Raw genomic sequence first — 27,857 nt, 5'->3', positions numbered from 1 at the left:
CATCGGCAAACGATTCTTCCACTAATATGTAACCAGGGGTCTGTTTAGAAGAAATTTGGGTCCGTTAACGGACCCTTCACAAATTAATTTATCTTTTAATTGGACCCTTCACAAATTTGTTTATCTTTATTATTGTTTTGCTATTAAACGAATAAACCTTTCCCGGGGAAAAAAGAAAGAAAGACGGTTCGAAACGAACTAAGTTTGGGAAGTTTCCTTAAATTTAAATTCCAAATGTAGTATCCTTAGAAAATATTTGCACTTTTACAAACATCGTGGGCACATTCTTATTGATATTAATTGATAATTTTTTTGCAAATAAATAATTGATCAATTTATATTTATTCATAAAATTAATAAATAGAATATTATGCTAATAAAAATTAATTTCTGGCAATTTATTAAATAAAATATTACAAATTTAAGAATTGCTTAAGTTTACTTAATGCGTAAGACATTAAAAGTGATTCATAACTATGTTGTGTTATTTGAGATATGTCAATTGAAATTATTAAAAATGTGAGGGATTTTGTTTCCATTATTCGCCCGAAATTTTGCGTTGAGCACTATAGGTTAGATACCAAATATTTGTATGTTGCATCTCTAATTTAGTAGCAGCAATTGTTGAGCATAATCTTGTATCTATTTACAATTTAAAAACTTCTCGAAAAGGTTTTTTAGCAATTTTTGCTATAACAGGATCCTATTTGCACAAATTCACAAAAGCAGGACCCTGGTTGAAAGAATGTGACTTACACTCGCATCTAATTTTATATTCACAAACTATGAGTAGTTTTTTCACAATTTCACAAAGTGTCTGGACAGACCCCTGACTTTAGTCAGTAAAACGGTCGAAAATTTACGCACCTTCTGTTGATGTCATATTTTGTGTATTTCACCATCTCTACGAAACTATTTGGACGAGTCATTTTACACTCAATTGTATATCTACAAGAGACGTCACGCGTAGGTAAATAATGACATCTGTTTATACCACGATTTTGTATATGTTTCAAAATATCTCAGAATCTCTCTAGATAAGAAATTATCTTGACAAGAGCATATTAACATTACCATCAAAAATGTCAATAAAGCCTTTTAGTCACTAAAACATCATAATATGCCAATACTCGAACCTTTCTTTAAGAAATAAAAGACTTTTTTACTTGATTTGCGTAAGATGCATCGTATGGTTAGTATAGTCGCACTTAAAACTTACATTAGCAAGTTTCGAGAACAAATCCAAAAGGAAAATAACTGGAGCCCCACGGTTTGTGAGAAACGAAGATCTGCAAAATGACTTAAAAATTAAACCAATAACAGAATACCTTGAAGAAAGAAAAGCAAAATTCTATAAAAATGCAATAAGTTGCGACACAGCAAATTTTAATAGCATCTTTAAAGTTGAAGTTATCATTGATACTATATCAATTGCAGCCCCTCAACTAACTTCTTGCTCTCCGACGGCACTCTCTCAAATTCTTTTGCAATTTTGCGAATCGTTATCTAATTTTCCTTCCGGATTTAATATTTAATTCCTAATAGACGCGAGTCTTCCCTAAGTGCACCTGCGCAACCCGATTTAGGGCGAGGCGGGGGAATGATGTCTACCCCCGAATAAGTTATTGATATTGATTATTTGCGAGTTCGTAATATTAAACTTGTAAATATTCGATTCGGTTCTTGTAAATATTTCTTTTTCGTTCTTGTGAATATTACATTCTATTATTCGGAATATCTCGTTTTCATTCATGTAAATATTATATCATATTATTCTATTTTTTAGTATAAAATTCATAATATTGTACTATAAATTCAAACTTAATTCATTCGCGTTACCTAGGGAAAATAAGTCAGTTGAAGAGGCTGTAAAGCAGATACTTCGAACTTTACATTAAAGCATTATCACGATTCGGCAGCCAATCAGGTTGGACACATACGCGGGATTTCACTTCCAGGTATCCAATCAAATCTGATCTGAATATTGATTGGGCGTGTTAATAAACTGAGCCATAATATATTTATAAATTTAAAGCGCAATGCATGCACATCTACGTGCTTAAGGACAATTATGTGACTTCAACGATATTCTTCTCCACGAGTAGCAAGTACCCAATTATAAAAATGATGATTTTTTTAGAAAAAATAATCCAATGTAAAAAATATTTTTTTCGAAACTGTTACTTTTTATTTAAAATGCTTTAAAAATTTTAATACATAATTTCTTTTAGATAATTGGGTACTTGCACTCCAGGAATTTTTTTTTTTTTTTAATGGCGGGCACTTGGGGGTTGTCCCATTGGCCACAGGAATGAAAGAACTGCTACTCTCTTCTCGTTACCCAGTGGGCACCTGTGGCGAAGCCACGGCGGTGGAGCAGCATCGCTCACGTCACACAACCACAACCCGTTTATAAGGCGGGTCACATTCACACACAAAGGAGAAAGGACATAGAACACAGAGAGAAAGAAACATCCATGCCCTGAGCAGGATTCGAACCCGCGACCAGCGGCTCCGCAGTCAACCACGCTAACCACTCGGTAACCAGGTCGGCTCTACAGGGAAAATACGATCACAAATACCCCCACGTGCAAAGGCGCCGGCAGCGGGGTGCAAGGGGGTGCACTTGCACCCCCCTGGTCTTTTTTTAATCAATTAAAGAGATACAGAAAAACAATTTTGTTATAAATTTTTTTTATTAAAAAAACAAATAATTAGGTAATTAATAATATATAACAATTAAAAAATTTTTTAATCAAACAAGAATTGTAATAGTCCTGTTTGCTGTCCAAATCTGTTTATAACTTTTTCAATGAATTCTGAGTAAACTTTGATTCTTTTCTTATGCACACTGAGCATGCATGCACAAACTTGGCAGATATCTAAGCTATATTTTTAAGTTTCATTTAATAAAAGATAAATAATGTTATATTTTCCATTAGTCATTTAGTTTAACAAAGGTGTATGAGTTGTAGTTTAACAAACTGACTTCTCACAACTGTAAAACTTCATCAACACAATAAATACCAATGTTAAGCGTACACAAACACGTTAGCATACGAAACTACTGTTTTTAGTTATTTGTGTTTCAAAGTCAGTAGCTATGCCATATGCCAGCACCATCAATACAGTTTCTCGTGGCAAAATTTGCAATTACAAGAAATTCGTACTTTTTTAAAATATCTTAACAATGAAGAAATGTATCTTGAAAAAAATTAACAGATGAAAGCATATGTAACAACAAAACAAAATGTAATAACAGAATATTGAAGATAAAAAAAAAAATTTTTTTTGGGGGGGGAGGTTGTTTGTTAGAGGATTGCACCCCCTTTTATATTATTCTGACGGCGCCCTTGCCCACGTGTGACCTATGATGACAGCGGCAGCCGATCGTTTATAAGCAAAATAGCGTGTTAAACTTGAACTAAGTTCCTCCATATAAGTTAGAACATCGAAGTCAAGCATCACTGGCTGCGGTCAGTAAGCGGCTGGGTGACCACTTTGATCAGTCTGCGTAGGGACTCAGGGTGCTCTGTAAAGGTCCTCGTTAAACTGTTCTACCGAGAGGTGCTCGATTCGTGAGCAGGCCGTCTGCTAAACTAAAGCAAGGGAGCCATCCCTCTTGCAGATAATTGTGATGGCATTACTTCGGACTTCCTTAGGGATGTTTCCCAGACCGTGGCCAATAGCGTAACTCTAGTGCGACGTAAATAAAGCGCCTACCCACCATATAAATTAGAATGTTAATTAACGCAACTTGTAAGAATTTATAAATTACAGAGAACATTTATGAAAGGTAAAATCACGCGTAAATGTAAAAACAAATCTCAATGACAAAACTTCCTAGAATATTAAGCTTGTTCACGCATCGCCTTATAAGCATAACATAAGCGGAGGAATACACCGGAAGTCTTCTAAAATTTCTTCCGGGTTTAGGAAGCTTGTGATTCGCGATCGTAACGCCATCTGGAGAGAATACAGGTTCCACATGTCTTGAACCTTACCCCTTTTCACTCCTCCTCTTCTCAGTTGTTTAGGAATATACTGCAATATTTTCCCCTTTCTTAACATTCTTCGTATATAATTGTCAAAAATACTTTTTTCAAATTTCCACTACGCTTTCTTTTAGATCTATGCTCAATATAATTTTCAGTTCAATTAAAAATCAAGACTGTAACTAACATACTTCCTTCTCCCATGACTCTCTACAAGCTACTGGTGCGAAGTGTTGGCATATGTAGAGAGTTCTGCTTTAAGCTACCTGTAACCCATTTCGATCGCCAAATGGTTACATTCAGTCAACCATCCATAAAAATAGTTAGATGTGTCTTATCCTACATCAGTAAAAAAAAAGGAAATGATTGTTTTTTTCTCGAGAATTGGCGATCGAAATGGGCTATAGGTGGCGTAGAACAGAACCCTCTACCTATGGCAACACTTCACATACTTTAACCATTAGCGTGTGGAGAGTAGCAATAGAAGAAATTGCGTTAGTTTCCATCTTGATTTTCAAATAGACTAAAAACTTCTAAGTTGGAAAACTATATGGAGCTGAAAACTACATTGAATATAGTTCTAAAAGAAAGCGTCCTGGAAATTTAAAAAAATATTTTTTGATAAGGGAATTGATCTTCTGCCCGGACGGCGTATTAGAATGTTGCGATCGCGAATATACCAACTATAAATTAAATTTTATGAAAATTTGCAGCACATGGATAAAAAAATTATTTTCTATATTATTTCCTCTCCTATGTGGCATTTTAAAATATTTGTTTTTGCTATTTATAAAAATTCAGAAGTACTCAAATTGAAGGGAAAGCTTTATATTTTAATTCGAAAGTAAGAGAAGCAAATCAGTTAAGTTCCCAAAGAAATTGTTCTTCCACGTTTAAATTTAAAAAAAAAACAACCTCTTCACTTACTTCGGCTCTTCACGCCCTCGGTGCATCTGACTTACTACGACATGCCCTCCTGTTTTTAGCTTCGGGCCTGGCATTTTGTAATCCTTTAAATTTTACGCTCTCAAAATCTACTTAAATAATCAAATAATTGCAATTTACATAATCATATCATCATAAAATCCTACTTGGTCTTCTCCGTTTTCTTCTGCCATCAGGGGTCCAGATAAAGAAATGTGTGTCAATTTATCTCTTGGTGACACCATATGTCCTCATGCACCATCCATTACTACCTTCTCTTGTTGAATATTCTTTTTATTGTAGTGAGGTTTCCTTTCTCTGATATAATTTCATTTCGTATTTTTACAAGCCAAAAGATTTTAGATTTTTCTGAGACAGTTATTTTGATAAAATGACAATTATTTGGAAAAAAATAACTGATGGACTATCAGTGTTTTAACTGTAGACTGTTTGCGTATTGAAATACACGTAACTAGACAAGAGTAGTTATAAACATTCAGAAAAAAAAACCAAATTGGTGTAAATTGATTTTATCTGATTTCCTTGATTTTTGTAACCTTTTTCATTTATTTCATATCCCAATTCTTCAGTTACGCCTTATTCTTACGCATAAAATGTATTAAAAAACATGAGAACTTTAGATACCTTAAACTGCAAATTAATCCATTACAATAATTAAAATTCTAAATTAAAGTTATAATTAAATTTCTTGACTTTTCCCAGATTGATAAAATTCCCTGTTCAGGAATCACTCTCTTGTGTGGTCAATGACCTACAACTCTAAAATTGCAATGACAATATTGTAGTATGAAATCTGTGAGTAGTGAACTAGTTGTGTGATAAATTGAATGCTGTTTTCATTACTATAGAATTTGAGCTCACATTAACATCTGATATAAGTGAAACAGGTGAGAGACAAACCAGGAGCTTCAATTGAATTTTTGTAATTCAACTGAATTACAGAAAAATCAATAGATTTAACACTGAATTACACAAACCTGATAAAAATTTTACAAATTAAAATAAGTGGTTTTTTCTCCAAGACTCAACCATAAAATTAAATACATAGATCTCATGCGTAATCTTCTTTTCAAATTCATTTCAATGAAAACATATGAATGTACCCATTATTATTTACTTGACCCTTACATGTTAGGCAATAATTTTTAATTCATGTCTAGTTGCAAAAAGACTTGTTTGATTTCAAGCTTATTAACTTTTATACTAAGCAGCAGTTGTATTTTTGCATCCTCTTTCTTTTAACTTACAAACAGGTAATGATTAATAATAACAAAAGGTTTATAGAAAATAAAAATTGCGATGGCTTCTGTGGTTAAGTCACAGAACTGTCAATGTGAAGAACTGGGGTTCGATCCCCAATCGTAACTTGAAACCCACCCAGCTTCAGATCGATGGGTACAAGTTTGTCTGAAAAGTAAAGGCCGCTAGTGCGCAGTACTGTTCACATTGCTACAATCATTCTGTAGCTTACATAATTGCGGAGTTTTAAACTCCGTGATTCTCCCCTTGGCCTACAATGGCAGATGTGAAAGTGCTCTACTTTAAGNATATTGATATAAAAGTAAAAGATTGCAAAATATTTTAATAAACTTTAAGTTGCAATTTAAATCTCAGTTAAAAATATCAGTTTTAAGAATTTTTTTTGGTAGAATGACAGAAAACAATTGACAGCATAAACAGTAAACAAAACAAGATAAACTTTTACTTTAGTTTATTCCATCCATATTTATGTACAAAAATAAATTTACATCTTTTAATACAAAAGGCTAAAAACTTAGTGGTCACCGACCAATACAAAAATAACATACTTAAGTATTTATCAAACTGTTCATATTGTATAAAAAGTTGCATACAACAAAAATATAAAAATGTACATCAAAAATGATAATAAATTTTGATTTTTAAAAATTGATGACAATGCCATAAAAAAATCAAAATTCCCATGATTCTAACCATTTGATTTTACTCGTTGTACCATTGGATTCAGCAGAACCGTCGATACCATATGCCAAAGGACTGAACAAAATGAAACTGAAAAATAAGAAGAAAGAAAATTTAATGGAATGCGGAGTTGACAGTTTAAATGTTCAATTTTGGACAATTTCTCTCTGAAAGCATGACTCTTAACTTTATTAAAATTTTCACCGAATTCTAGAAAAGTGTCAATATTATTATTAAGTAAATACTATTCTAAAATCACAAATCTATATCATATAAAATACTGTGTATGGATATTGATTGTTAAAAAACACTGAGGAAATTTATTTCTGAAATTGACAATGAAGCACTGAATTATCAAGCGAGTAAACAGTCATAAGCATGAACATTTAAACATACAAGATAACAAATTTCTAATAAAACAAAAGCAGAAACAAATTAAGTTAGAAAGAAATGAAAGGTCAGCAGTTAACAATTCATTCCAGCCAACAAACTGCTCTATATTTTTGTTTTTATTTTCCTTATTTATGCAGGTTCAATAACAACTTAGAACAAATTGTAATGTACAAGTTGAAAATGTAATAAGTTGGTGTTGCAAAGCTTTAGAAGACCCTAATATTGGCCTGTAATCCCGGTCTTCAAAGGATTTACAGGATAAATATTGCATACTTCCAAGACTTCATTTTAGATACAAAAACTTTTAGGAGTTGGCAAGATCAAAGAGAAAAGAGGTCCCCTAATTTGAATCTTACATTTATATATAAATTTTTAGTACTAATTAAAGGCATTTTAATTAAAACTATATTGATTAATACAGCATGACAGTTGAAAAAGCAAATTTCAACCAATATATTTTTACCAAAAAATTATGCATCAATCAATTACAAATCAATACCTCACACATGCACACACATATAAACACCTTACAACAAGGAGATTCTTTAAGTGCATATTCACGAACTAGTACAAATTACACATTATTATCTCAAATAAACAGCTTTGCTTAACAAATTATAATTTATGAAGCAAAAGATAATTTATTATATTTTGATTAACATTATAACGGTATAAATACTAATAATATATTTTTTTTAATATTGATATTTCAATAATTTTAGTGATCAAACATGGGATCCAATATATATTTAAATGAATGAAATTTATTTTGAGTCATAGATTAAAATACTGGCATAACATTCATTAAAGAAATAGCTTTGTACAGAAGATTATCTAAATTATAATATTTATTTAAATAAGTTACATAATACCAAAGACTTTTTTTCTACTTTTAAACTTTAAGATCATATTTTTAATTAATTAGAGGCAAGAAAAATTTCTTTGATTAATGCAAAATAATCTTTGAATCTTGATTCAAGCTGATAGATTTTCTACGAATTTAATAATAAATTGAAACAGAGCAAATTTCTCTGATTCCTAAAAAACCATCTTTGACTTCGATTCAACAACTAATTGATATGCTACAAACAGTATAACAAATTATTTATAGTTTAGAAAATATCCCTGAATCCTCCAAAAATTATGTTTGATTCTGACTCCACAATGTTTTTGTAACTATAACTGTTTAAAGAATTAATCTTATAAACTTTAAGTATGTTTCTAAGGTTGCAAATGTAACTGTGCTTTAATTTTTTTTATCATGCATTATATATATATATATGTGGTGCCAGCTCCTGTACACAAAGCCGATCTCAGTTCTCTGTGGTGCCAGTTCCTATCTGTGGTGCCAGTTCCTGTGCTGTAACCCGATATCAGTTCTCAGATCCGTAAGCTAGAAGTCCCGCAAGTCNTATATAAAAATAAATTTCTAAAAATAAGTGTTGCTGAACAAGAAGGCAGTAACAATTGTCTTTAAAACTAACTATTAAAGATTCGTTTTTATCCAATTTGTAGGGATTTGTTTATTTGACAAAACTCTGGCTATAAAAATAATGAATGTAACATTTAGTGCCGCTTAAATTTCAATACTCATAACAAACAAATTTAACTACTATAGAATATCTACCACTACCAAAATTACAATTACAATTCACTAGTATATAAGACGTGTTAACTCATTTCTACAGTGGGGTACCTTTACGTAGATGAAGGTTGACATTGTCGATAACTACTTTTCCCAAAACTTCATTTAAATTTTATTCTCACAATTAGCCATTTAGTGTTATTATGAATTTAAATTGTTAAAATTGACGAAATTATTGTTCATTTTTACATTTGATATACAAATTTACAGATAGTATATATTTTAGAAATTATACCTTACCTGTAGACAACACTGGCAAGGACAAAACCCAACAAAAGATGATATGCAATGTTTGCAATATTTTCTGGCAGTAAAACAGGTGACACTTTGAGTATATAGTTGATAACAACAGCTATAAATAAATAAAAAAAAATTTTAAATTATTCACAGATTCTGACAAGCAAAAAAAATTATTTTAATCATTTTGTTCTTTGAATTAACTCGATAACATTTTTTCCATCTTTGAAATTTTATTTTTTAACACATTTAATAGTACAGTTGATCTAATTTTTAATAAATAAATAAAATTAACAAACATAACATCTGAAGAACAAATTGATATTTATTTTTTTGACCAGGTATCAAAAAATACCTGGTGCTAAATCTTCTACATTATTATTATTTTTCGTAAATGAATACAAAAACGTGATATAAGACAATCAGATATAAGAAAATGAGTTATGTTTTGAGAATTTTTCTATAAAATATTTTGTTATTTGCAAATTAACAAAATAAAAATATGATTAAAATTTTCAAGTAATCTTAAAAAAATAAATAAGCATATTTTATGCTAAAATTCTTACCCGATAACATTGAATTGAAGAGAAGGGCAGGAAAATAATGATGAAAATATAAAACTCTGCTCATCGCAAAGAAAGGAATGTAATGCAATGCCCAACCGAGAAAGAGCCAGAAGCAGGCATTTGTTGAAACATCATTCAATTCTGAAATAATGAGTATTAATTTTTAACGAATTTTATAAAATAACAAACATTCTTTTATTTAATACCAACAAGAAATTTTTATGCTTTTCATCTACAGGGTGTCCAGCGAATAGTCAAACAGTGGATTTATTGGGAAATCTGTAAAAATTGCATACAGAAATATTAGACATCAGTAACAAAAGTCTACAGCAGATGGCACCAAAGCTGCACTTAAGGAAGGGAGAGATTCTCAATAAGTTTAGATTTATTATAGGTATTACAATTTTAAGAACTCTTTTTTTTTCATGTTTTTAAATCAATATATAAATACAAAACCAACATAGAAACTAGTTCAAAATGGTTTTCTAAATAATTGAATTTGGAGTCCATTTCCAATTACTTCAGATGAATGATGGTGCTACTGTATATATACAATTAACTCATAAATTTTAGCTGAATTTTGAGGGTTATGACTACTAGAAAACTGTTATAGAAAATGACTGATATAAATACAGTGGAAATTTCTGTATCCCGAGCCACCAGAACTTCATGAAGTCCAGTATCATAGGTTTTTAAGATAAAAGATCAAAAAAATAAATAACAATATATTAATGACAAATAAATAATGTTGAGTTAGATAAAATAAATGTCACTACTAAAATATTTATACATTAAAAAGGAAAAAGTGAGCAGCTAATCTTTTTCATTAATAAAGGCATATTTGCGAATCAGATACAACTTTGAATTATATAGACTCTATGGACAGCCACAGATAGTGCAGGTCATCCGAAGCCATAGATTAAGATGGCTTGGCCATATCTGGAGAGGTCCAAAAAATAATGCAGTCCGAATCGCCACCCTTAAAAATCCTTCGGGACCTCGGGCTAGAGGAAGACCTCCAACTATATGGCTGGATGACACTGCTAAAGATCTAAAAGTATTAAAGATAAACAACTGGAAAAAAGTCGCCATGGACAGGAAGCGTTGGAGGCTACGTGTGGTTGAGGCAGCCAAGGTCTGTAAGGGGCTGTCATGCTGAAGAAAAAGATGAAGAAAGGCATATCTTTCTCTCGTTTTTTAATTTGATGTGAAAAATTATTAGTTCAGATATTTGAATATTAATTAAAATATTTAAAATATACATAAAATTTCAAATAAAAAAAATGAAAGTCCATCCAATTTAATAAAAAGAAGAAAAAAATTATTAAAGAAGGAAGGGAATTGAGTAGATTTTTTAACAAAAGTATTTATAATTTAAAGAGAAACAAAGTCTATTTAAGGTGTTTATTTCTAACATTATTAATATTCAGCTTCATTAATATTCATAGTTTTCTTCTTAATAAAGTTTGTTTTCCATTAGCTGCTTTAGCTGTTTCAACAGCTCCTTAAGTGTGTTCAGTAAAACATTTGCTACAAAAGCTGTTAGATAAATAAAACATACCTTTGACTGAAGGACTCTGTTTCAACCCCCTTTGATCCCTCACAGCAAGCACAAGTTGCAGAAATAAAAATATTGCAAGAAGAAGCAAGTTTCCCCACCAAATCACAGGGTTACCTAGCAAGTAGATCTTAAGTTGTTGCCCAGAGAAAAACTGACCCTGAAAACAAAATGAATATTACACAATTTTCTAAAGAAAATAATCATTTAATTGCAATGAAAATAGATTGAAATCAAATTAAAAAGAATTTTTTTTTTTATCAGACTCAAGAAAAATTTTACAAGCCCTTAAATTAATCAAATGTGACCAAAACATATTTTTATTTATATCAAATCAGTTTAATTACAAATTAAAATGTAATTATTTAATATGAAATAACTAAAATAAAAAATGCAAACCACAACACATGTAAAGTTGAAATTTTAATATTTAAATTTAAAATTTTCCGTACCAGACATTTTTAGTTATTCCATTTGAATTTGATACCAAGCATAGAAAAATAAAATTAGTACAAAAAATTTTGTTTTAAATGTTTCAAACGAGGTGCGATTATCATTTGGTAAATTCTAAACATATTTCAAGGCGACAAATTTGTCACCCATGTGTATGATGATTTATGTGACATTTGTGGAACATTTGGCAACAATTGTCGGCATGTTACCCTACTAACATAAGCTCTAAAAATTACAAGGCAATGAAGTTGCACACTGATTGCAAACCCAAATATGGGTCGGCTGTTATACTCCAGTTATAAAAGAATACATGACCACCAATAGATTGAAGAGAAATTCTCTCCCCACTTAAGTTGATAAAAAAATACAGAGATGAAACAGCAATTTAACCATTTTGAAGCAGAATTTTTTTTTTTTGGAGCAAGTAAACTTGATTTTGGGAGTCAATAATTTTTATATTCGGAGCAGCATAGTGCTTATAAAATTATAATTTTTGACCAGATTTGATCATATATGTTTACAGGATAATCAAAAAAAAAAAAAAAAAAACAAGATTAAAACAATCCTTTTTCTCTTGAAATCAAATTTTGTAGCACATATGACGTATGATAAACATATGAGGTGGCATCACTATTATATGGTTGAAATATATAGTTATATTTTTTGCTAAATTGTAACTAGTGCAATAATAACCATATAACTGTTACTATGCAGTTCTTACAAGTTAACTTGAATATTATTAATAGATGAACAGCGTGTGTGCAATAAAAATAAACTGAATATGATATCACAATAGGAAATTTTATTAAATACAAAATCATAAGAAAATTTATGAATAACATAATTATACCCTGATGTTGATTGGCCACTGCCAGGGTCTGGATGTAATTTCCCCTTCTTTAGGTTTCAACCCAGAATTTCCCTGAAAGAAAATTAAATTATTGTTATGCATGTTTTTATTAAAAATAATGGCAATGATGTAAAAGAAGATGGAAGCAACAAATAATTACTTGAAACATAACAGCATGAGACTCCAAAAATTTCTCAACAAATGATGGAGCATAAACTTCAAAACTTACATTCGGTACTAAAAAGAAATGATACACACATAAGGAATGAACAATAATATTGGTATAATAAAATACCTATTCCTGCAAAGCGTATCTAAAAAATATTGATATTAACAAGAATTAAAAAAATCAGAATATTTACCTAAACACAAACCAAAAAAGAAAAAGTTCATAAAAAATTTCTACTTTTGACACACTAATAAAATTTGCAAGTAAAATATATAAAACCAATGTGCACCATGCAAAAATAAAAATTGAAACACCCTTAACTACTTTTAATCCTATTAACAGATTTCAATGTACTAATATGTCATCTTAATAATTTCAGAGTCTAACTTTTAAAATTCTAATTAATCTCTGCAGACCAAGTGTTATGCTACAAAATATGCATGGACATAAATTGACAAAATAATCAGTCATATAATCTTCAAAGCAACTTTGAAGATTAATAATTTTTTATAGATGCTGCAAACAAAAATGTAATGATAAGTAAATAGAAGAAATAATAATTGTTGCTTACATTTTGGGAAATAGTTATCTTCAATATTCCACAAATTGGTAGAGTCACGGATGTTTGGATTACAGGTCACTTCCATTTGTTCATATCCCCTATATATAGAAACAGAAAAGACATTGAGCTTAAAAGTATTTCTAATAATTATTTAATGAATTGCATAATTGATATTAATGTATTAATTTATATATAAAATTAAAGAGGATATGACTAATTATTAATATTAAGTTCAACTTAGCAAATTTCAATTTTGAGTAGTAATTGAAGGGCGAAGTTTGCGGTCACCAATTGCCATGTGCCGACAAAACAAATAGTGATGGAGACTGTTTTCCATTCTAAAACAGAAGTTTAAAAGTTTGTTTGGCAGTAATAAGAAAAACATTTAAAACATCTTTGAAAGAAAACTGCAATAAAAAATTTATCATTTTTTTTAAAATTTCCTTTTTTATCATTTAGTTCTCCATAAAACATGACATTCTAAAGTAATTTCAATGGCATCATTTATGAATGCACAACAAATTGCAAATTCTAAAAAAATAATATCTACTCAATGCAACAGTTTTACTCTCCCCATATATGTCTACATTAAAATTTTTAAAAATATTTAATTACTTGAATTTTTACTTTTGTAATAATTATTTGATTACCTTGTGGCGTAACTACCACTATATATATTAAATACCAATTCACTAATATAAGACACGTTAACTTTATTCTACCAAGAGGTACCTTTTGATAGAAGAAGGTTGACATAGTCGATAATTAATTCCCCTCAATGGTGATCTGCGAACGTGATATGAACATCCCACTTTAAGCAGTTAATCTGCGCAAAAATAAACTGTTAAAAAAAAATAAATAATAAATAAAAAATCCGGTGAAGTAAATAAAGTCCCCAGGTCATTAAACAAAAATTAAGAATTATAACAACAACAACAAAATGCTGTTATCTGTACAAAAATGAAGGAAAAAATAATGAGTGAAATGCTATGAAGTAAACATATAATGAGCAAAATATGACATAAATAAAATTAAAAAAATAGCATGAATCAACTAGTGGTATCCTTTAATCGAATTCTATCACAGATAAAATTCTGGAAGGGGAGTAATGTGGCATAACTAACTATCACTACAAATATTAAATACCAAATCGCTAGTATGTAAGACATGTTAACTCAATTCTATCTTGAGATACCTTTTGATAGATGAAGGCTGACATAGTCTATAAATAAATCCCTTTAACCTTTTATTATTAGCATAATTTTATGTGAGACTTGAAAAATAAAAATTTAGATGAATATTACACCATTAAAGTACTAGAAACTAGGAAATATGTTTTTAAAAAATAATATCAAAAAAAAATTAATTAATTAAAAAACAAGAATAATGTAACTTATAGTCACCATTTTGGGAGTTGTTTAGAATGAGAATGTAAAGCGCATCCAGTCAAATAATGAGTGATTCTTAATTTGCTGGTTACAGTTGTGACGGGGACTCTCTTGTCCTCTCCCACAATTTCAATTTTCCACACATCATTTGCATCACCTGTACCATTCTGAAAGAAACACAAAGTATAAGTAACAGGATCCCCAAAAGAATTAGCACCTCCCTATTAGTCATCAAAACATAAATAAAAGGATTCACAAACAAGTTTTTCTCCCTTATCTGTCACCAAATATATAAATAACCACAGGGAAGCTGGCTGCTCTTTTTCTGCAAAAGATAATATAAAATGGCATAGAATTTATAATCAAAACTTACAAAATTTTGCCAATACTTTAAAAGGATTATCATAAATTAATGAAGAAAAACTGTATTTTATATGAAATTTTGAATTATTTTATAGTGGTGGGAAAATAATTTTAAATCAAATTTACTAATTCAAAACTTATTCATAAAAGCATACTAAAATTTTTGCTATAACTAGAAAAATGTTTCTCCCGAAAGACACCTGCAACAGGATTCACAACTGGAATTTTCTTCCTTATTAGGTAATCATCAAAATATAAACCTAATGATTCAATTTGAATATTTCTTTCCTATTACTCATCAAAATATAAATAACAAAATTCCTAACTGATTTTTTATCTTTCCTGTTAGCCATCAAAACATAAAAAATAACAGTAACCAACTACAACTGACCTTTTCTTCCTTACCAGTCAGTAAAATATGAACAATGGGATCAAGTACTGAATTTTTTGCCCTATTAATAGTCACTAAAATATAAACACAATAACAGATTTTACAACTAATCTTCTACATAGAAGTAAAAATACAAATTATAGGATAAAGTCTTAACTTCTTCTCTTTAACTTTGCATATTATGTACAGGTAATGAAAAATTTACAGCCCTATACGCAGATATAAAGCAGAAATATTTATTAACTTTCAATGTCATTTAAAAACAATTAATGAACAACAACTAGTCTATGTGTTGGTTATTATTTTCTCAATTTTGAACCTAAAACTAATTATTATAGTTGTTTCCAAAGAAAGCTTTTGAGAAATGTGATGTTTTTTATTTCTTTTATGGTGGAATGCAGGTTAATGTGAATTAGTTATGTTATCCATTCAACATATTTTATAACAACACTTTTATAACTAATAACATATTAAACAAATTAGAATGCGACCTAATAGTCGGCTGCTATCAATCAGATCGCTTTCAATCTCTAGCATTATTACATTGAACCATAGCCTATGTAATTAAATATCGCCGACCGGCATCTGTCAGTATAAAAGGATATTACTTACTATTATTCCTACACTACAAGAAGATACCATAAACTGTGTGCGTAACAACAAATATACAGCAGAATAATTTCTCATAATTATTTCAAAAACTCTTACTTGTTTTTCCTTTAAACTTAAATTTAACAATTTCACAGACTGCAAAAAATACTCTCAAATTTAAAGACCAATAATGCATGAATTAAAAAAATAAAAATAATTACTTGTAACAACATTAAATGACTTTCTCTCTTTGAAATTATAATATATTGAACAAAAATGTTGAAAGCAACAAATTTTTTTTTTTGAATACTTAATTTCTATATTAAACAAACATTAACAAAAAGCAAATTTATAAGTTAATAAAGCAATGTTAACAAAGTAAACAAGTTATAATATGAAGGAAAAGAAAAGGAATAGAAATATTGTTTGACACACCTCACCGTAACATGTGACTTGTTGGTGACGCTTAGTAATAGGAGCTGCTTCTTTGTGACTGTGTAAATTTCTTCTAGTTCTGAGAAAATAAATAAATAAAAAAGCATTAACTGTTAGAAATATAACTAATTATGTATTTATAAAACACCATTTTGTAGTGCGAAAATATTCAAAAAGCCTAAAAAAATATTTAAATTTTTTAATGATAAAATATTGTTATTTATTTGTATTTTCATTAAATTTGAATAATTGGATTTTTTGCAAAATGTTTTGGTATCTAAACAAACTAACAGTTTTATACCAGAGATTTGAATTGATCAACTATTTTTTATTAACTTAGAAGAAGTGTTGTAACAATAACAAATTTTTATCGGAATGCAAGTCACTGCTCAACACTAAGATTATCAAAGCTAATTTTTGATAAATAATAACTATAAAATCATCTGAAGTTATCGCGTTTTTCTTTTTACTTATGTTTCCTTATTTTCATTCTATTGTTGCCTTTGCAACATTCCTCCCATTTTGCTTAAAAACTATTCTAAATAATTTTATTAGCATATTTATTTCCACCCTTTCTTTTTTATTTTAGATCTTTTTGATTAACATTTTTACATTTAATCAAAAGTATCTGGACTATTTACTTTAAAATATGAGATTTTAATGGAAAAAGATATTTTTTATAATTTTTATCTTGAATCGTATGCCCAAACCACGCAAACAACATATATTTAATACTAATTAAATTTTACAAATTTATATTTATGTAGGCATGTTAAAAAACAGTTCTGGACCTATAAGCTTCTTTTTTTTTTAAATTTAGGAAGCATATTGGACTTTTTCTTTCTGTAACGAATCTCAATAGTGATGTAATTGCATGTGAACAATAGTTTTATTCTATGCATGTAGGCTTTTTTTTACTTATATATTTTTTATTTTTGCAAACACAAATCTCTTCTGTTACTTTAATTTATTAACATATGTTTTTGTTACTATTAAAAATATTTTGATGAAGTACTAGGGAAATTGACCACAGAATTCTCTCGAACACTGAGCAATATATTTTTAACAGTAACATATAGTGCTAAAACTCCCTGACTTTACTAGGTATATTAGGTAAATTTCAATGAAAATCTGCACCATATTTTATCTACACCATGCAATTTTTCAAAAAAAAATGGTTTTTTTTGTTGTATTAGATTTTGTGAGCAAAAACGTATAATAGAATGAGAAAGGAAATATGGATAAGTTGAACTAAAAAGCAGAATTTTATAAAATAATTGTAGTAGATGTTAGAATTATTTAACTCGAATCTCAATAACTGATTACTGTTAGTGACAATTCTAAAATTAGTTATTTTCCAGGTATAATATAGGAATTTTCCAAGTATTTTGCAAAAAATTGCAACTTTCCCTAACTCTTCGCAGCTTTTTAGACTTAAAATTCCCAGACAATTCCAGGTTTTCCCTGTTCTTCTTGACTCATGGCAGCCCTGGTGCATAGAAAGCCGGAGAAAAAAAAATCTGCCATAGGATCACAAAATCAAGGGGCACCTAAAACCAACTAGTAACTCTACTTCGCAGATAATATAAACGTTTTCTGTTCAAGAAATGTTGCACTTAAAGGTTTCTCAACTTGTAATCATAATGCCTCCAATATAGAAGTTGCTTGAGAGCCAAATTTTTGCAATAGGATTCCAGGATTTCTGTGAATTTCATGTTTACTAAGTGAAATTTTGTCACTAACCACATGGCTACAATAGGGTGGACTTAACTGCCCCAGTGATTAAATACATAGTTTGATTTTGAGTTTTTAAAATTTACAAATACAGTGAAACCTCTCGGGAACACTTGTGTTGGCGTTATGAAAATCGGATCAATGAATAAAATTCACCTTCAATAAAAATCACCCTTACTGAACTAATTATGAGCAAAAACAAAATTACCAATTATGAATGATAGAACTATTTTTAATAAATAAGCAATTATGTCTTTTTAGCTCACATTTAATTTCACATCATGAAAATTAGTTTATGAAAAAAAAATAAAATGGTGAATAAGGCTTGTTTGTTTGAGATGCTTAGTTTTTTTCTAAAATAATTTTTTTCTCAAATTTAATTTTCAGCTCTAAAGCTAAATCATTGATAGCATCGTCTTACTGCGCTCTGACTGTAACATGAGGTTGTCAATCTTTTTCAGAAATCCTCAAAAAGAGCTCTTTAAATAAGAGTTACTCCCAAATATTTACAATAGATTTAAATCTACTTATTTGTTTTGTTAATATTTTTTTATTTTGATATTTTCTTGTGCTTTCTTATTTAACATTTTCTGCATTTGGTGACAGGGTTTTCCTGCTCACTGGGGAAGGTTTTGATGTTCTCTCCTATAAGTTTTCTTCAATAGTAAATTTAAGGAAAAAAATTCTGTGCCTCCCAAAAATAGTCATATATACAGGAGGACGCTACACAGAGGTGGTTCTTCCTGTAGGTTTCATAGTAGTAGAATCAGTTATGAAGAAACAATATGAAAAGATTGGTTTAATATACATTATATAAGAGGTGAGAGAGTATCTTTCTACTTACAGCCAGCAAGACACTTCAACATACTATACAAAACAAAAGCATTAATTGCAATATTGAGGATTTTAGTGCAAACATCGAAAAGCAAGCAACTTACATAACGTGTTCAAAGCGTATCAAGTCACCATTGGAGACTAGTTCTATTGGAGAATTCTTGGTGATAGGAACTGGTTCAGAGTCATACTTCTTAATTAACCACTTGTTGTTTTCATCTTTGTGAGAATAAGCAGTCACCTAATTTGGAGAATAACAATACTTAACACATTTACCTGGGTTTATTTTTATTACAATACAATAATATTCTGCTATAGAGACAATTGCAATCGTGATATAAGCAAATACACTTATTTAATGTTAAAATGCCAATAAAAAAGACTCAGGTGCTACAGCCTGCAATAGATTTTGATTACCAAATAAACATTACTATGCCAATTTTTAAAAATTGTCAAATTATCCAGGTTTTTCGTTAACCATTTGTAAATTTTTGGACCCAACATATCCAGATATTCATGAGATAGTATATCCATTAGAGTTTTTATGTATGTTTATATTTTATGTATGGTATTTTATGTTTTATATAGGGTGTTAAATCTTCATTTCCTACCGGAACAAGAGAAATATAATAGAAAAGTTTCCTTATTTGCAGTATTCTAGCACATAAACTGTAAGTATAGAAATAACATACTTGTTGCTGCCTTGCTCCAACGCTTTCAGGATAAAGATGCCAATGAGAATGAAGATAGCCACCACCTGTTCTATGATTTTTTAGAGTGACAATTGCTCCATAGGCTACATCTGTAAACAAAAAATTTGAAAGTCCTTAATAAAAATTTTAAAAAAAGATTGATATTTTAACATGAAAAGTATTAATAATCATTCCCAGCAAGATATTATTCTAAATAAAATAAACCAAAAGTTTTTTTCCCATGGAAGTGCAATAAGAGGTAACTGATAATGCTATTCCAATTATCAAAATAAAAATAAAATAAATACACAGGGCTTCCAACTACTATATTTTGTAGAGTGGTAGACAATTAAAAACTAAAGTTTTCAGAATTATTTGTAATTTTTCCAACATTTTAAGATCCATCAATAAGAGAGACTTGGAACAAAATGGTGATTAATATAAACTTTTATGGTAGTGGTGTAGAAAATGTAGCGGTGTGAAAAAGAAATTTAAAAAGTTATAAAAAAAAAGAATCAAACTTTAAAACATAAAATTAGCTAGTACTAGGAAAAATTTCTCCCCAAAAACATAGAAATTTGGAAACCCTGAATACATTTGTTAGTTAAAAATAAATAAGATATACATTAAATTTGTATTAATTTAACTTTTTAATTTAAAAAAACTGTAAAAAAAAATTGCAGATTCTAGGCAACCAGATTTAAAACTATCTTAAAAATTTTTATGAAGAAAGAAAACAGACAAATTAAGAGTGGCATCAGAATTTGAAGGTAAAGAACAAGATAACAAACTTTAGATTTATGCAAAAAAAAAGTGAATACTGCACAAGTATAAAGTGTTAATTTTGCAAACGAAATTCAACTAAAAACACATATAGTAGTCAAATATCACATAAACTCAAATACAACATAATATAGATAGTTTGAATTTGTTATTTTAATTTGTGTTTAATTTGTTCACTTTTATATTGATGAAAATCAATTCTTTCTGTTTAATTTTGCAATTGACTTCTAAGAATAACTCACAGCTAAAAAAAAAAAAAAAAAAAAAAAAAAAAAAATTCTGCTTATATTTTTATGTACATTTTTTATTAAATATGGCTAGTTACTCTTTAAGTAGAGATAATTAAGTTTAAGAAATTCTACAACACAAAGATTAAGTAAAATTAAAATAAAATAATAAATAAAAGATAAATAAACTAAAACAAGTATTGTATTCAAAAAATTTAGCATTTGTAGATAATTGCCAATATTTTATAATTAGATACTATTACAATTATTCATGTAAACTAACATTATAGAAAACTAAACAAATTCTTTAAGTAATATAATTTTTTTTTAAATATTATCCAACATAAAGTTATGTTACTGATCTCAAAATTTTGTTAACACATGTAATTGCTTAGTAAAATACTGTAGGACAGGAAAAAAAAATTTCATTACTATTTTCGAAAAATAAATTTTTTTTTAAAAAAAAAGTTGCATTTTTTAAAAAGAAGATAAATAAAAAGTTCATGTTCTAAGTTCTTATTTTTACACCTTAAAATGAAAACTATTCCAATTTTCCTACAGTAAATATTTATTATAAATACGTTTAAATTCAGTCAATACTGAACCTTTACCCTTTTGCTTAAATATAAGAAAATGAATAATAATATTTCATATGATTACAACTATCAACAGAAACATAACAAGCAATGTAAATTTAAAATGATAGTATTTTTGATAGTAAGTATTTCATAATGAGTAAACAGTATGAGGTAACAGTTTAATCTATAGTCAAATACATCAAAAACAGTGCAAAAGTACACTTATCAGGGATGAGAGTAGTTAGAAAGTAAGAAAGAGGAAATCCAAGAATGAATATATATATATATATATAAATANTTATATATATATCCGTGTATATATATATATATGTGTGTGTGTGTGTGTGTATGTATATACACAAAAATTTGACAAAAAAGTGTAAACCTTTAAACTTGTAAACCATGTGTTTATAAATCCTGATGATTAATTTTAAAATTGTATGAATATACAAATATTAATCACATGCTTTAATTGAGAGAATATGAGTCTCGATATGAGGCTTTCAAATCATGTAAATATGAAACTTTATATCGAATTTTAAAAAATGCAGAAATACAAATCATGATGCGTAATTTTTAGAGCACGTAAACACGAATCACGATGCATAATTTTCAAATCGCGCAAATATAAATCACAATGTCTAATTTTTAAAGCAGGTATAAATACGAAAATCGATGCTTGATATTACAACCGCAAAAACGAATCACGACATAGGATTTTAAGCTAGCGTGAATATGAATCGCTACATAGGGTTTTAAAAGCGCGTAAATACAAATCGTTATATTGGATTTTTAAATCTCGGAAATAAGAATCGCAATGTACGATATTTAAATCGCCTGAATAACACTCGCAACGTTCAACGTTTAAATCAGGGAAATACGAAAATCGATGTTTGACAATAAAATCGCGATTTTAAAAATGCATAAATACAAAGCGCGATATTGGATTTTTAAATCTCGTAACTAAGAATCATAATGTACGATGTTTAAATAGCGTAAATAAGAATCGCATTGCGAAACTTTTAAATGAGGTAAATATGAAATTCGATGATAGGTATTAAAATCGCAAGAGACTGGACATGGGATTTCTAAAAGGCTTCTTTGTACTGTTTTTGTTTCGACATAATAAATAAAAGATTAATTGAATGAGCAAATAAATATTTTCATCGCAAATCCACCTCCATTATTTTACTTATTATTATTTTTTTTCTCGTTTGCTTTCAAGCCAGACAACAGGGTCACGACGTCTGAATTGCAAAAATACGAGCTATCCGGCGGACGAATAAAAATACGGAAAATCTTATTTTCTGTGAAGAGAAAATAGCTGAAATAAGTAAAAATACAGAAGGGTTAGCTGCTAGGATGTAGTTTGAATTTTCTGTTTATCTTTGAAAATCGTAAATAAATATTATTTTATTTTAATAATTGAATTTAAAGAAGAAAAAAAAACGGGATATTTATTTTTAAAAAAAAAACGAAACTTTTAGAGAATCCGAGTTTTTGATAAAAAGGTTGAAATTCGAAAGGCAAAAGCGAAAAAATCTCCTCCCTGTATAAAGGTCAACCAGTTTTATCCCAAGGAAATGATTTTTTGAGAAACTTCAGAGGACTTCCATGCTTTCGCTCCGCGGAAAATTAAATTCCTCATAAAATATTTTAACTTGTTCAAAAAAAATTTGCGCGGAAATTCGCGGGGAAAATGGAAAAATCTAAAAAAAAAAAACGGAAATCCGCGTATCCGCGGAAGAATCTCATCCCTTACTTATTAATCTATTCAGAAATTATAGTGTTTTATAAAACAATACATTTTTATCACTATGTTTAAGCAATTAAAGAATTGCAATTTTGTTTCTTGCATCCTGCAAAATAAAATTGCAAAAGTTGGGAGAAATTAATTTTAGTGTTTTTAGTTATATCTTTATTAAAATGCAACTAAGTTCAATCAAATATGCATAATAGTACTATTACCTTTTGGCATATGAGCGTGATAAAGTGAATTTCCTTCTAACTGGGATTGAAATGCTGAGCTGAAAAATCCATCACCAGAGCCACTGAAATTAATGTTGAAAACTTATTTTTATGTAAAAAAAAACTTTACATAAAATGAATAATTGACAGTAAATAAAAAAAAAATTGAATAGGACTTTTGCCCAGTAATCTTTTTTTTCAATTATTGGTATAGCTAATACATATTTTTCAATTTTCAAAATACTGAAATAGGGAAGGTGATTTAAATTTAAAGGCATGTTTTAAGTTACCACCGATAATTTAGAAAATAAATTTTCTTATTCTAATAACATTTTTTTTTTTTTGTATAAAGTAACATATAAAGCATCAGACATCCTTCTCTTTCAATCTAAACATTATGTTTAACATACAGCTTCATCAATTATTGGGGTACAAAAACATTTAGATGTAAAAATGTCAAATGAGGTAAATATTTTAGAAGGAATTAAAATTGCTTTAAAATGGTAATATACATGATACAAAGTCATATCACATTTTGCTTGCGCTTTTTACTTAAAAAAGTGGTATATATATATATGTAATACAAAAATTAAATACTTTTGTATTAATAAAAGCATTAAAACTTCATTCGTTTTCATAAAATATCTTAGGTAAAGGATAAGGGTAGAAATTCTATTTTGGGACTTCAAGGCTAAAAACATGCCAATGAATAATAATTAGATTTATACTTCAAAAGAGAAGTTATTTTAAGATCTTTCACTTCCATATAAGGAAAGATTAAACGATTTGCTATGAGTAATAAATAATTTGATGAGGCGTAAGAATACATAAGGAAGGCAATATGACTAACCTCTTCACACAGTTTAATTATCGTATAAAATAGAGGAGCAATGTTTTAGCGTGACTTTTTGGTGTATAATGTTTACCAATTAAACTTCGTCAGATATGACTGTAACTCTGTCTCTCCCTCTCCGTCTGGAGAGGGGTGAAACTACTATTTCACCATCGTTTAGTAAAATAAAAGATTATGCACAATATGGACTCGTTAATCATGCTGCTTTGACTCTTAAATTACAAAAAAATAACGGTATGGTTCCGCCGTTATTTCATATATATATATATATATAATCTCGGGACCTACTCTAGTTCCGGTTAAAAAGTTTGCAGCTGCTTACTACATGTTATTCTGATAGGCGATGTTTTCAAACGGATAATTTTNACCCAACTAAAGTAATTAAATTCTATATAAATTCATTCAGTTAATTGTATTTTATTGTAAACAAATTTACTAACTAAAAAGCTTCTTTGGTAATTTTTTACATGTACAAATCCATTTCGGCAAATCCGTGGCTAAAAATATATGCAAAATAGGTAATTAATGTTTATTTCTCTTTCTCTCTCTTTTCTTAAATAAAAGTTAATTTTTTAGAATCATTAAAATTGTATAATTAAATATCAACCTTATTAATCATAAACTTCTTCAAATTATCCAGTATAATATTACCTGGTGCACATCGATTTTTGGGTCAATCTTTGGTAACTAACAAATCAAACACGCTATAAAACAAAATCCATTTATTACCTCAATTTCATATCTTTTTATGGCGATCACCTTATTACGAAAATATTTTTAATCATTCTGGAAAATTTTCCCGTTCATGTAAGTTTATTTGAACTCACTTTATAGATTTTGTTTTACATTTCTTTCTGTTTTTCCTTCACGTTTTATTTTCTGTTTTTTACGTGATATTTATTACTCTATGTGTTCTACCCTATTTTGTTTCAAAACTTTTTTTGAGTGCTTCTCAAACTATTCCATTGATATATTTTGCTTTGGCTATATTGATACAATAGAAAACACTCCTTTTTGCGGATATAAGCGTGTGAGCTGATAAAAAGATTATATCCTTTTTTTTTCGGATTTTTATTAATTTTTTTGAAATTCAAAATTTACAACAAAATAAAAATTCCTGTTAATCATATTGGTAGAAAATAAATGCACAAAATATGAGATTTTTTTTTTTTTAAACATTATAGTTTTTAGTATTTTCACACCTTAAAAAGTAGCAAATAGCTTGAAAGTTCAGCATTTATTTATTCAACTATATTCAAATAAATTTTAAACATTAATTAACACTTATCTCTGAAAAATATTCTGCATATAAAAATGCAATCAAACATTAACACCCTCTGAGTGATAGTCCCAGCTTTTTCTTAATTTTAAGCTGTTGGCTCTCCTACATTCCATATATTTATAACAGTCAACACTATTTATAACAGTTGACACAATTTTAAATTATTGATTAATTTTTAAGAACTTAAACTGTTTAGGGGATTAAAAAATTTTTTGTATTATTAACGAATTTTGAAATTTTTTTCAAAATATAGTAAGTTCTATAAAGTTCATTTCAAAATTTAAGAAAAATTTTAAGAAACCTGTTGATATGAAGCCATATTCAGAATAATAAAACACTTACATATTTATTTAAAAAAATAATAATAAAATGTATGAGGATGCATTTTTGATGAAAAAAAATTTGACCAGGTGGTAATCAGGAAACAATTTTTGAATGGCCATTTGTCATAGTTAATAATCATAGTAAAAATAAATGTCATAGTTAGTTAACCAGAGCCAATTATTAGTTTTGCCCCATAACAGATCAAGTTCAGTAAAATTACCTATTAACCCTCCAAGCTCAATGCTTGGAGGGTTAATAGGTTAAATGTCAATGATGAAAAGTCAACATACCTTTTGTATAGTGTCTTTAAGTGAATATAAAAGAAGGTGACATACAAAATGGCAGGGAGCAAAATGAGACAGACTGCTCGTGCAGTGAAATGTTTAATCACTTGAGTCTAAATTAAAATGTAAGCATTTTATATAAAACACAACACAAACATAATTTATGAGGTGAAAAACTAATAGCAGCAAAAGCATTTAAAGATAACCAGATGAAATTAATAATCTAAAACAAACAAAAGCATCCAACATATAAGACAAAAATCCCAACATACACCCAAGAATAAAATAACTATGCTTGTTTTTTACCGAGTAAGAAAATATTTCAGATTTTTTTACTAAATACTAATTAACTTTTTGAATGCCAGACTTTACTTACAGTAAACTGATTATAAGTTATTGCATTTATAAACATTAATAAATTTCAGCAACAAAAAAAATTCATTTTGGGTTGTTTTTTCCATTATCCATGGGGTTTTTTTCTGTTATAATTTTTTTCATTCATTTTTAAATTTATTTTACAAATTTTTCTAAATATTTTCTTTTTAAGAGTATTTTGCTTGTGAATTAAGTTTTTTCTTCAAAAATATGTAAAAATTTTGCATTGCGCCTTATTTTAAATATCTTTCAACAAGAAGTGATGATGAAGTTTTTCAAAATATAATAATAATTTGGATTTTAACAACAGGCAATTCTTCTGATGTTCTTAAAGATTGTAACTAAAGATTTATAAATTCTCAGTTATCTTCATAAGACATTTATTAACATTTTATTTTGTTCATATACTATTTTTTTTTACCTTATAGTATTTATTTAATTTGTAAATAAAAAATAGAATTTATATATTTCTCTAATAAAAAGTTAATGTAAAACACATTTTATAATACTTCTAAGGGCAATATTTTTATTTTAAAAACATTTTTAAAACATTACAGAGCCCTTTTTGTAATTTAGCCTGTAATTTTGTATTTTTAAAGAAATTTTGAATCATCAACCTAGTGACAGAATCGCAGCAACACGCGACATAGACGCAGGATATCATAGAGTTCTTGCACTAAAATTTTTCTTTTATGAAAAAGGAATTGTTTTTTATTTTGACCCAATGTGACATTCAACTCTAGTCTGCCATTATGTTCTACACTTTTTGAATTTCCATTTGAATAAGATTCTGAAAATGTTTAACTTCAAAACTAGCAAACAAAGGCAATAAAAAAGCCAACTGTTTATAATGCTTCAACTAATCAGAAAAAATATTTTAAATTTAAATTATGTAATGCTCAAATTTTATATTTATTTTTACCTGATGAATAATTTATTATTCTCAATAAAAATTTTTGAAGTAAGAAATAAAATTTATAATATACATACAGTTTTAGTCTATAAATGTAGGCTTTTTATAAATATGAGGTATTTTCTTTATTATATATTCTTTACATATATATTTATTACTATTAAAAATATCTTGAAGAAAGATTGAAGTGCAAGTGACGTTTGTTGAAGAAAGGCAAAATGAATACTGCCACAGGGGTCATCAACATCCCAGCATAGAATATATAAGTGAGAAGAAGACCAGCTCTCATAGGCCCCCACGTCAACCTGTTCCGGAAGCAACAGGTACCTCCATCGAGGTGTAGAAGTATTGCTAAGAAAACAACCTGCCTCCTTACAGAGGGTCCTTCCGTTCTTACTCCGTAAGCAGCCCTATTCCTCTCCTCACTCATGTAAACAGCTGATGAAAAGGGACTCAAACCCCATCTGCTTTTGTTCTTTACAGACTTATATGGTTTTGAAAAAGGTTTACTTATTAAACAAGGAAAAT

General features: G+C 28.5%; 2 protein-coding genes across 5 annotated transcripts in view; one reads left to right on the top strand and one right to left on the bottom strand.

The window, feature by feature from the left end:
* The window catches only part of LOC107453025 (uncharacterized), a 188,618-nt gene that overhangs the window by 77,443 nt on the left and 83,318 nt on the right, over positions 1 to 27,857 (top strand). The window lies entirely within an intron of this gene.
* Positions 6,635 to 27,857, bottom strand: part of LOC107452416 (Protein O-mannosyl-transferase 2) — a 42,352-nt gene continuing 21,129 nt past the window's right edge. For 3 of the 4 annotated variants that reach the window (XM_071186022.1, XM_071186024.1, XM_071186025.1), the window contains 11 exons: positions 19,743 to 19,852; positions 19,155 to 19,291; positions 16,483 to 16,561; positions 14,718 to 14,869; positions 13,324 to 13,412; positions 12,744 to 12,820; positions 12,584 to 12,655; positions 11,284 to 11,440; positions 9,723 to 9,863; positions 9,160 to 9,271; positions 6,635 to 6,971 (listed from right to left, as the gene is read on the bottom strand). In XM_071186022.1, coding sequence (XP_071042123.1) covers positions 6,872 to 6,971; positions 9,160 to 9,271; positions 9,723 to 9,863; positions 11,284 to 11,440; positions 12,584 to 12,655; positions 12,744 to 12,820; positions 13,324 to 13,412; positions 14,718 to 14,869; positions 16,483 to 16,561; positions 19,155 to 19,291; positions 19,743 to 19,852 — 1,226 coding nt within the window. In that variant the 3' untranslated portion in view covers positions 6,635 to 6,871. Of the gene's footprint in view, positions 6,972 to 9,159; positions 9,272 to 9,722; positions 9,864 to 11,283; positions 11,441 to 12,583; positions 12,656 to 12,743; positions 12,821 to 13,323; positions 13,413 to 14,717; positions 14,870 to 16,482; positions 16,562 to 19,154; positions 19,292 to 19,742; positions 19,853 to 23,298; positions 23,382 to 26,047; positions 26,155 to 27,857 lie in introns of all 4 variants that reach the window. The other variant, XM_071186023.1, reaches the window with a different exon arrangement.

This window comes from Parasteatoda tepidariorum, chromosome 9 (assembly GCF_043381705.1).
Source record: "Parasteatoda tepidariorum isolate YZ-2023 chromosome 9, CAS_Ptep_4.0, whole genome shotgun sequence".
Lineage (NCBI taxonomy): Eukaryota > Metazoa > Arthropoda > Arachnida > Araneae > Theridiidae > Parasteatoda > Parasteatoda tepidariorum.
The sequence above is the reverse complement of the archived record's forward strand: the minus strand, read 5'-3'. Positions and strand labels throughout refer to the sequence as shown.